General features: G+C 36.2%; 1 protein-coding gene across 1 annotated transcript in view; it reads right to left on the minus strand.

Moving 5' to 3' along the window:
- The window catches only part of ACAD11 (acyl-CoA dehydrogenase family member 11), a 98146-nt gene that overhangs the window by 16875 nt on the left and 68880 nt on the right, over positions 1-12391 (minus strand). The window contains exons 14-17 of the mRNA XM_005545782.5: positions 5179-5245; positions 4039-4124; positions 2235-2306; positions 1053-1207 (exon numbers count right to left, since the gene is read on the minus strand). Of these exons, the coding sequence (XP_005545839.3) occupies positions 1053-1207; positions 2235-2306; positions 4039-4124; positions 5179-5245 (380 nt within the window). The remainder of the gene's footprint in view (positions 1-1052; positions 1208-2234; positions 2307-4038; positions 4125-5178; positions 5246-12391) is intronic.

Raw genomic sequence — 12391 nt, forward strand, 5'->3', positions numbered from 1 at the left:
TTGCCTTCTTAAAACTTAGAAGGGAGATGATTTGGATATCCTACTTCTCTGTAAAAGACTTTTCAAGGAAGTCTGAAATAATACCTTCTAATTCCTCTCAATACATATTTCCTAATTTTTTTTTTCTTTTTCTGGAGACAGAGTCTCACTGTGTCGCCAGGCTGCAGTGCAGTGGCATGATCTTGGCTCACTGTAACCTCCATCTCCCGGGTTCAAGCAATACTCTTGCCTCAGCCTCCCGAGTAGCTGGGACTACAGGCGCATGCCACCATGCCCGGGTAATTTTTTTTTTTTTTTTTTTGTATTTTAGTAGAGACGGGGTTTCACCACGTTGCCCAGGCTGGTCTCAAACTCCTGAGCTCAGACAATCCACCCACCTTGGCCTCCCAAAGTGCTGGGATTACAGGTGTGAGCCACTGCACCTGGCCATATTTCCTAATTTTTATTATATGGCCCACATGTAACTATGTTTACAGTGATTTGTAACAACAGACTCAGTAGTATATAATTTATAGATTAAAATTCAAAAAATCATGAATATCTCACAAAATATTGGTCCCATTTCTACTTGTGTTTCTCCAGTGGCAGAACTCAAGTCCTCCTGAAGAAGCTGATTCCACTTTTATGTTTGTTAGCATGTTTCTCCTTTCCCTGAGTTTTGGGCTGTTTTCCTATATCTTTACACTTACGTGTCCTAATTCCTTCTAGGAAACCAAAGGACAATGCAAATCCTTCTTCCTTATGACGGCTCCTTCATGTCCACAGGGAGCTCTAATGTTCAGGTTCTCTAGAGAACAAGAATCTGAGAAAGTTGAAGGAACTGTCTTCACTCTTGTGTGCAGAGGTGTTGAAGCATTTTAAGAACTACTTAATTTTTCACAAAGATAAATACCTCTCATCAGACTATATTTAAATACAGACATAAATATGCCTTATTGAAAAGGATCACGCTGTTCATGTAGAGAAAGTCTCTCCGTCACAAGTAATGTTTTTGTTCAATGTTAGTGTAGTGCACCAGGCTACAATAAATTCAAATAAGTAATCATCCTTACATGTGCATACAACTTCTTCTTGAAGGCTACCCTTTGTGTTGCTCGCTCACACATGATCTGCAAAGCACGTTCCGCCAAACCTACTGTTCTCATACAGTGGTGGATTCTGCCAGGTCCAAGGCGGCCTTGGGAAATTTCAAATCCCCTACCTTCACCTGGGAAGAAAGGGGAAATAAAGCGGGAATGTGAAAATGGCCTAGCCCATTCCTTTTGTTATTTATACAAATCCTGGGAAAGTGATGAGCTGCCCTTAATAAAAATGGCTTTCTGGTGAAAAAAAGTCAGTTCTATAATAAGGTTCACTATGAATTCATGGGAATTTTGATTTCTATGTTTTTGAAACCACCACCATTAAACATTTCAAATTTAAGAACTGTCTCTTAAGTACATACTATGCATAAGCTATTTTATTAGTGCTGCAATAGATACAAATTTGGAATAACACATAGTCCCTATACTAGGAGTTTAGAATCCAGAAGAGCGGGCAAGGGTAAGGGATATAGAGAGAAACAAAGAAAGGCAAAGGAGGAAGAGATTTTCTGTTCATCATTATAACCTTAGGGCCTGGCAGGTATCAGGGGCTTGGTGAATGGATGGGATGAACACAAAAACATTCCTGGAAGAGGTAGTATTCTAGATGTTCTTTGAAAGGGATATAGGATACTAATAAGCAAGAGGATGGCATATAGTGTTTGAAGTTATTTATGCTTCTAACTTATATCTAAGACTTGAATTCATAAAGTACTGAGGTTTCCTTAAAACAAATAGAGGCCTACAGATCATGTTCTAGGAGAAAGTGTGTTGCTCTGAATTGCATAATTTTCATATTAAGTTATCCTTTCAATTGACGTGATATACAAAACCACATCCAGCACTTAAATAAAACCTCACCATTCCATGTAAGAAAATCCACCAAATAGAAAACTTTCCCTTGACAAATGGAGTAAACAAGAAGGGAAAGTATTAGGTTGGTGCAAAAGTAATTGTGGCTTTTGCCAAAAACCACAATTACCTTGGTGCAAAAGTTATTGTGGTTTTTGAACTGCAATTACTTTTGCACCAACCTAATATCTAAATCAAGGTAGACTCCAGGTCTAAATCTGGAAAGACTTATCTTTTCCAGATTTAGAGCTGAAAATATTAATATACAATACTGAAGAATCATTTCCAAATTCAACTCACCTAGTATTAGATTTGTGGCAGGAACTCGCACTTGATTAAAATGGATCTCAAAATGTCCTCCATGAAAATTATCTATAAAATAGAAAATAAAATTTTAAAGAGCAAAAGGAGTTGACTAGAGAAGAGTCACATATACTTAATCTGCTGAAATATAATTACTTGAAGAAAATAGGATTTCAAAGATCCATATGGCATGAACATTCCAAAGTAAGCCTCAGCCCTGAACCCCCAGGACCCAGCAGCCCACAAAACTCATCAACTGTTCAAGAAGAGAAACTCTTTGATCCAAACGTTTTCTAATTCATTCTCTGAAGTACAATTTCAGAGAGCTAGGAAAAAGGAAGACTAGGCTCCATAGCTACAGCCAGAGTATTTTGTTTGTTTTATTATTGCTGCTTCTTTGAAATATTTTACATATGGGGTTCCAAAATATTTGCATGGAAAAAAGTTTCAATGTTTCAAAAATTAAAAATGAGCAACGTAATCCAAGTTTCTAATTTTATCATTGTGGAAACCAACGCCTAAAGATGAGAAGGATCTGCTTGAGGGGAAAGAGCAGGCTTGGCATTAGTGATGATACAGAAAATGGACAGGTTTACTCCCAGTCTACACTTGTTCCACTGTGTGTTCGTCTCTTGAAAACACTGGCATTTGAATCACTGAGGCCAGGAACACGTTCACATTTTATCTTTGCATTACCCCTTCTCCCCGCCAAGTTCTAGAGATAATCTCATGTTAACGCTACTCCCTTTTCCTGTCAGAAGAGACAATAATCAGCCTTCTCCTCACTGTTTCTTTTGGCCTTGGACACAGGGAGTTGGAGAGGTGCTAGTAAAATTTTCATACTGAATATTCAAATGTAGCCTCTGCAATGGAAACTATCTGCAGTTCAACGATATTATAAATGCATTTTTGGTATCTTTGAGGCTGTTTCTCTGCAACCCAATAATTTCCTACATGCAATTTTCTCCAGCAAGCTTGCTCATCCCATCTTGCCACCTATGCTTACCCTGTGGTACACCCTACAGCTGCATCTTACTGATAAGTGATTCTATAAAACTGCAAGTCTTATATCTGCTGCTTGAACATATTCATTAGTCATATTCAATGATAAAAAGAAAGCCAGGGGCCGGGCCCAGTGGCTCATGCCTGTAATCCCAGCACTTTGGGAGGCTGAGGAGGGTGGATTACCTGAGGTCAGGAATTCGAGACCAGCCCGGCCAACATGGTGAAACCCCATCTCTACTAAAAATACAAAAATTAGCTGGACGTGGTGGCTAAGCAAATACTTGCTAAGAGAGTGATCTTAGCAAATATTTATTGGACACAATGAACACGTGCCACGGTAGATGGCAGGAAACAAATGGATCTTTGCTTCTTAGAAATCCCACCCAAGGGCAGAGGAAGGAAGAGTTTTGCACTCAAGTCAAAAACTAATTGCTTTTTAACAGTTCTTGTAAGTTGATTAAGAGGGCTAAAATTGGAGACAAAAGCAATTTTATTGTGGATTATCTGTGCATTAATCCATTTTTATGAATGACAGAGAGAAGACTGGTAGAGTTGCTCTTCCTTAAATAGAATCTGCCCTTTCCCAAAAAGTAAACAAAATGAGGTAGAATGCTATACTATTTCTTTTTATTGGCTCTACTCTGAACTCCACCAGCAATTTTATTAAGACAGTTGTCAGAGACAAAGGAATATCTAAGAATCTATCTCATGCATTAAAATACTATTGCCTTCAATGTTACTGCATATTCTAGCTTTCCTGCTTGCTAATGCATGGTCATATTTATCGAATACCTACCTATGTAGCCAAAAACTGACAAAGGCCTTATTATTTCTACTCCAGGTGTGTTCATGGGAACAAGAATCATGCTGTGCTGTTTGTGTCTAGTCAAAAGAAAAATCATGTTAGAAAAAGTTTGCAAAGGAGAAAAACAAAACCGATAATAAGCAGAGTCACAACTGTCTTTTTGATGTTTTCATGTAATCATGCAAGCAGTGATGACTGGAATGGGAACTGTGTAAAAGACGTACACCAACATAGTCTGATGCAGGCTGTGATCTGGAACCAAAACAATGATTTGAAAATAAATGAGTTGTTTGATTGAGGCTTCTCACTGCTCAACAATGGTAACTGGAAACTTATATAATTAAACATTTCAAGACTATTGCCTTTGATCTAAACATTTAATCACTTCATTACACAGGTCTGAAAACATTTAGGTCTGATAATTTAATCCAAACAGCTTTGATAATTTAGCAACACTTTCTAATACTGAAAATTCCACAGTCAAGAATGTTCAGCAATACTCCCTAAAATGTTTTCCAAATACACCTGTTAGAAAATACTTGTGAAGGGCCGGGCGCGGTGGCTCAAGCCTGTAATCCCAGCACTTTGGGAGGCCGAGATGGGCGGATCACGAGGTCAGGAGATCGAGACCATCCTGGCTAACATGGTGAAACCCCGTCTCTACTAAAAAATACAAAAAAAAAAAACTAGCCGGGCACGGTGGCGGGCGCCTGTAGTCCCAGCTACTCCGGAGGCTGAGGCAGGAGAATGGCGTGAACCCGGGAGGCGGAGCTTGCAGTGAGCTGAGATCCGGCCACTGCACTCCAGCCTGGGCGGCAGAGCGAGACTCCGTCTCAAAAAAAAAAAAAAAAAAAGAAAATACTTGTGAAATACAAATATATGACATTTACTCTCATATTTTATATTATGATTTGTGAGTCCAAACAGTGAATTTTAAGTAAATTACATAGATAGGAGGAAATATTGACTCATTCCTACACAAGTTTCTCAATCAGAATTGTATAATTTTTACTCTCATATTTTATATTATGATTTGTGAGTCCAAACAGTGAATTTTAAGTAAATTACATAGATAGGAGGAAATATTGACTCATTCCTACACAAGTTTCTCAATCAGAATTGTATGATTACCTGGAGACAGAAGCATTTTGAGTTCTTCCCAAAACAATTGCGATTTTGCACTTGGGATTCCCAGCTCCTAAAACCAAGGGGAACACAAGCAGATTATAAAAGGAAATTTCTAGTTTGACATTTCACCTTGAAGGTTCTAATCCTTCCCACTTTACCTATGGCAGAAAACAAATAGGGAGAACATTCTTGATTCATTAAGATAATAATTCTTTTGTAACGCTACATATCATCCAAGAAAAATGATTAGACAAGGACAAGAATGGACTCCATCCATGAAAGCTGCTACACAAAAATAACCAGAAGTGAAAGCAGCATGAAAAAGTTGACACCTCTCCCATTGACACCATTTCAGACATCAGCATGCTAAAAAGGCTGAGAAATTTTGTATGTCTAATATAATATTTTATATGTCAACATATATGAGGCTGTGATCCTACTTCCAATAAGCCTGGTTCTCATTTATTAATTTCTTAAGGGTCAAATTTTAAAAATATTTTTTCATTTTAATGCAAAATTTTATTTTATCACAGTCCAGGGGTCTGTGGCAATTGCCTACAAGGGTCTTTTTGCAAAAAATACTTTTCATGTTTACTAGTAAGTCTAAGCATCCAGTCCCTTGGGGAAACTACCAATTAACTAGATTTTCAGTTACAAGGCCACACAGAACTGGATCAGATTAAGTTAAACACATCTGTACAAAGTCTCAAACAAATGATCGGATTCTTTTTTCTCATTTATTATAAAAAGAGTTTTGAGGAGACTTGAAATCATATAAAGATTTAATGAGAAATGTTAGGAATTATGTCAAATAGTTGAATATTATTATAAAATTCCAGGATTTAAAAAGATAAACTCCGTGGAACATATTAAAGGACACTGCAGGGATATAATCAGTGAAATTCAGACTGTGGGAAATTTATAAGACAACTAATCCAATTTCTTCAACAATTAAATTGCAATAAAAAGAAAAAAGAGAGAGCAGTAGCTTGTAAGAACAAAAGAGAGAGACTTAAAAGCCCTATCAACCAACAGCAATTTTTAGACCTTACTTAGATCCTAATTCAATCAAACAAAATAAAAAGTATTAATGGTAATTATTAAGCAATTAGAAATGTGAATAGTTATTGGATAGGTAATGATATTAAGTAATTTTAGGTGTGCTAATGGTATTGTGGTTATATTTTTTAAAAAGCCCTTACAGAGATATATACTAAAATATTTGTGAAGGAAATTATGTGATGTCTGAGATTTATTTCAAAATATTATGGGGAGAAGATGGGGAGAAGTTAATAAGAGATAAAACCTCACCAAGCTACCCTTTCTTTTCTCTTAAGTGTGAATAGAAAACAAAGAATCTGTAATATATAAAAAGAACCTGCAATATTAAAGAGAATGGCCAAAAATGTAAGAGACTCTTAAAGCCAAAACATGAAGTCTAACATCAGAGTAAAAGGAGTCAAATAAAGGGAAAACAGAGAAGAACAAAGGGAATAATTTATTGAAGAAATGTGTAGAAGAAAATTTTCTAGAAAGGAAGAAAAACATCTTCAGATTGAAAAAGCCATTGACTATCAAGAAGAATCTATTAAATGCTTGTAACATTTCAAAACGATGAAGGGGAAATCTTAAAAGGTTTCAGAGAGAATAAAACAAGCCAACTAAAAGGAATGAGGATTAGTCTGGCATCAGACTTCTCAACAAGGGATGCCAGATGAAAATGAATAGTTCAACTTAGAATTCTATACTTGTCCAAACTATCAATTTATGTAATGGCAGAACAAATATATATTCAGATATGTAAGGTCTCAGAGAATTTAACTATTTTTCTCAAAAAAATTAAGAATATACTCGAGCAAAATAAGGGAGTAAATCAAGAAAAAGGAAGTCCTAGAATCCAAAAGATACTGGATCCCAGGAAAGTATTATCTGAAAATCCTAGGATAATTGCATCAAAGTATGCCTAAAGGGTAATCAGTCCAGATTGGAAAATAAATACTGAAGTCTTTTAAGAGAGAGGTCTCCAGAAAAGAAAGTCAATAGAAGTAAAGGTGCAATCTAGAGATGTGTGTGTATGTAAGGGGAAGGAGATATTATAAAAGCAAATAATGCAAATAAAGAGACAAGGCAATTAGAAACTCCAGGAAAATAATGTTGAAATGCACAACTGTGGGTCCAAATATAAAATAATGTGACATCAATTTAATATATAGTATATAAGAAAAGGATTCTAATTGACCTTAATTCTAGAAACATTCCTTAGAATGGCCCAGGTGATTTTATATTGCATCAGTTACAGAAGGACACAAAATCTAACACACTACTTAGGCCAGTATCAAACAATATTTACATGGTCCTCTAAGCTAAGTGCTACGTATTGGTTTTCAAAGTTTATAGTCATCCTGTAGTCAAATACAATTGTGGCTGCAAGACAGAACATAAATATTACTAATCCTGACAATGTGAAAGTATAAGCTATAGCTGATACAAGTTACAACAAGAAAGGGAGGGATAAACAGTGTAGAAAGGGTTAAGAGTATACATATTCTTATATTAAAGCAGAGTTTGAATAGAATCTGTGAAATGAGGATGCAGAGAACTTTAACAATTATTTGAGGTTTAAAAAATAATAAAAATGTAATAAGATAAATACATTTAGAAAGAGCAGAGAGAGTTATGAGACAAATGAGCGAAACTGTCATTATTCAAATTGGGGAGTCAATGGATACTGTCTAAAATGAATAAATTAAGAAAAAGAAAAAATATTTTATCCACAATAATAATGGACACCAGAGAACTAAAAACAGAAACTGTTAAAAAAAAAAAAAAAGTTTTCTCTAGGGCATGATGTTGGGATGTGGAGACAGGAAACAATGCTCTTAGATATTTTTTCCTTTGTTACTACTTCTAACTGGATAATAATAATGACTTTAAAAACATTAAAGAAAAAATCCATCTTGTAAACAAATCTGGATCCCCAAGTAGGACACTGAGAGGCTTGCTGAGTGAACTACAATGTTTTATTTTTCTTTCCGAATTTCCTTTTAATCTGAATATCTAATCTGAGGGCTGTGAAGGAGTCATTTCCCCACTTTTGTGTAATACATAACTCCAGAAATTCTCCATGCACACTCTGCCTGATAAAATGCTAAAACTGATTTTTTAAAAACCACCTAAAATAGATATTATCTGAGAAAGGGAGGGAAGGAGAGGAAGGCAGTGTGCCTAAAATGGGTGACTCTGTTCATCTCCAGGCTGGTGGCAGAATGAGGAGACACCTTAAACCGACTTAGAACTTGAATCATAAGCCTGCTTTCTCCACAGTCACAGTCTCAGAATTCTAAGAACATACAATCATATATACATATAAATGATTTTATCTATGACTAAAAAGGAAGAGAGAGGACTCTTAACTGGAACAGGAATTTTTTTAAAAACATGCATTAAATTGACCAAGAGATGTCCCACTGCAATCAGATAACAAATATGTTGGGCAAAATTATCTCTCCCATTTTTCCCCCAAATATATGACTTATTGTCTATATTACATCTGAGATAGAAAAATCATTTTCTCTACCCTTCTGGGCATTTGCTCCACAATCTTATTAAATAAAATAAGAAATTATTATACTGAAAATAAATTAATTTTTCACTAAAAGAAAAATACAAGCATTTTCATAAATACAAGTTAAACAATATAATGTTTTTCAAGTAGAACACTTTATCATGCATCAAAAAGTCTATAATAGGCTGGGCGCAGTGGATCACGCTTGTAATCCCAACGCTTTGGGAAGCCGAGGTGGGAGGATCACCTGAGGCCAGGAGTTCGAGACCAGCCTGGCCAACATGGCAAAACCCCATCTCTACTAAAAATACAAAAAATTAGCCAGGCGTGGTGGCAGGCGCCTGTAATCCCAGCTACTTGGCAGGCTGAGGCAGGAGAATTGCCTGAACCTGGGAGGCAGAGGCTGCAGTGAGCTGAGATCGCGCCACTGTACTCCAGCCTGGGCAGCAAGAGCGAAACTCCATCTCAAAAAAAAAAAAAAAATCTCTAGTATGTGCACTGACATTAGATGATAAAGACCCTTAATTCAGGTTAAACACATTTATTTTACACCAATCAAAAATAATTAGCAGTTTTAGAATTTTTAGAGTTTCTTCTTCTTTCAAATGCAAATCTCTCCCTCTTGCCTCTTCTGGAACTGTACACATATTTTAGAACTAAATGGTCCCTAGGATTGTTCATTTCTTTATATCTTTTCTTCATATTGGATAATTTCTATTGTCTATCTTCAAGTTCATTAATTATTTCCTCTGTTATCTCCATTATGTTATTAAGCCCAGTCAGTGAATTTCTTTTCACATATTTTACCTTTAAGTTCTGATATTTCTACTTGGTTATTTTCTATGTTTTCTATTTCTCTTCTCATATTTCTTATCGTTTTATTTTTCTTGACCTCAATAAGCACATTTATAATAGCTGCCTTAAGTCCTTGTCTGATGATTCCAACATCTGAATCATTTGGGTGTTGGCCTTTCCCCTTGAAAATGGGTCATGTTTTCATTATTCATCATTGGTTGAGCAATTTTAGATTGTATTCTGGACATTGTGGTTTTTTTTTTGTTTTGAAACTCTGGATTCTGTCATATTCCTCCACAGAATGTTGATGGTTTTGTTTTGACAGGCAATTAACTCAGGTAGAGTAAAACTGCAGAGTGTATCACAATTCAGGTGGAAATCAAATTTCAGCGTAGTTCTTACTATTTAGCGCAAGGTGCTTTGAGGTTGCCCTGTGCATCACTTTCATTCAGGAGTTAGCCAGATACCCAAGCAAAGTTTCCACATGAAAGCTGGAGCTCCCCTTTTCTGGCGTTTTCCTTTCTAGGAATACCCACCTCATTTCCCAGCAGTGATGGCTGCCCTAGACACTCTCCTCTGGTTTCTCAGGACACAGAGATCTGAGTTTTCCAAAGAAGATTTAGCTTTCCTGTTCCACACTTTTTCCTCAGGCTAAAGTCTAAAAATGAAAAACTCACCCTATGCCCATCTCACTTTCCAAAATTTGACTCCCCTACAGAATCGGCTTTTGTTCACTCCCCTGAGAATTTCGGGCAGGCAGGTATGTATGTATGTATGCATGCATGCATGTATTTTGTAGCTTTTTAGTTGTTATCTGTGGGAAGGTTAATCTTAAGTACTTACTCCACCAGACTGGCAATAGAACTCCTCCAGAGTTCTTACCTTTAAACTTTGCCAAAAACCAGGTCTTCACTTACCCAGTGTTATAATTTCTTATACATTCATTAACATTTGAATACAAATCTACATTTTTATTCATGACAAATACATTAGTTTTATTTATCAGCTGAAATTTGAGAAATGCAATGCTCACTTCAAAATGATCACATAAGCAGAATTAGAAATCTTAGAAGCTCTAAAATTTCAAAACTAATAAAACCAAGAGCTTAAAATTCTAATCTCCTCCATTATTCCATACTATAACATATGTAAAGTATAGTTAAGACTGAAATGCAATGCCTTTAAAACTGTTGCTTATAATTTAGATTCCTTCAAATTTAATGGAACCTATGTTTTAATCAGTTCAGAAAGGACCATCCTCATTTGTACTAATGAGAAAAGATCCCCCATTCACATATTTCAAAGTTAAGTTTTAAAAATCTCAAATGTCATATTCTTCACAGTAACTCTATTTGGCTTTCCTAATTTATCCAAACATCTAAATTTTCAAATTGTTTACCATTGTTTATATTTACAAGAACATGTCCTTTTGATTTTTATAGATGTTAACAGGTAAAGAAACTGTTATGGTCTGAATGTATGTGTCCCTCCCTAGAAGTCATGTGTTGGAATTCTAACTCCCAAGCTGCCAGTGACGAGGTCCCAAAGGAGGTGATTAAGTGATTAAAATGGAATTAGTGTCTTTATCAAAGAGGCCTGAGTGAGCTTAGTCACCTTTTCCACTATATGAGGACAGAACAAGAAGGTGCCATCTATGAACCGGAATGCAGGCCCTCACCAGGCACCAACTCTACTGGTGCCTTGTTCTCGGACTTTTCAGCCTCTAGAACCATGAGAAATACATCTCTGTGGTTTAGAAGTTACCTAATTATTGGTGTTGTATAATAGTGGCCTGAATGGCCTATGACAAAATTCCACTAATCTGAGGACCAACCCAAAGAATATTAACAAACCTTCTTTGATCATTAAAGATTTAATGATTTAATGGCAGATGATTTAATGGCAGATGACAATACTTACCTTCCATTGTGGATATTACCTGAATGACTTATCTGGAAATGCTCAGTTGGGGGAATCTTTTATCCCTGGCTATGCAATAATAAGGAATCATGCTTTGATTCTTAGTTAGAAATTAAAGAGGAAGAATCATTTACAGAGTGTTCGCTTCTAATTTTTCAACTGAGTATTTTTCTACTTGGGGCTGTCTTTGAGGTTTTAGTTGTAGGAAGCCTTGGCCAGTGCCTCTCTAGACGCCTACAGGCTGAAGGATCAAAGCTACTTGCCTCACATAAGCATTGTGTGGGCATACTCCTTGGTAGGCATACTTCTGAAAATCAGATTAGGACATAACATGATTTGAGGTTCATTTTCATTAGAAATATTTTCTTAAAAAAAACCCCAAACTTGTATTTTAGGTCCAGGGGTAAATGTGAAGGTTTGTTACATAGGTGAACTTGTGTCACTAGGATTAGTTGCACGGATTATTTCACCACCCAGGTATTAAACCCAGTACTCAATAGTTATCTTTTCTGCTCCTTTCCCTCCTCCCACCCTCCATGCTCAAGTAGACCTCTGTGTCTGTTGTTTCCTTCTTTGTGTTCATAAGTTCTCGTCATTTAGCTCCCACTTATAAGTGAGAATATGTGGTAATTGGCTTTCTGTTCTTGTGTTAGTTTGCTAAGGATAATAGCCTCGAGCTCCATCCATGTTCCTGCAAAATACATGATCTCATTCTTTTTAATGACTGCATAGTATTCCATGGTGTATATGTACCACATTTTCTTTATCCAATCTGTCATTGATGGGCATTTAGGTTGATTCCATGTCTTTGCTATTGTGAATAGTGCTGCAATGAACATTCGCATGCATGTGTCTTTATGGTAGAATAATTTCTATTCCTTTGGGTATATACCCAGCAATGGGATTGCTGGGTTGAATGGTAGTTCTGGTTTTTTC

Source organism: Macaca fascicularis, chromosome 2 (genome assembly GCF_037993035.2).
Source record: "Macaca fascicularis isolate 582-1 chromosome 2, T2T-MFA8v1.1".
NCBI lineage: Eukaryota > Metazoa > Chordata > Mammalia > Primates > Cercopithecidae > Macaca > Macaca fascicularis.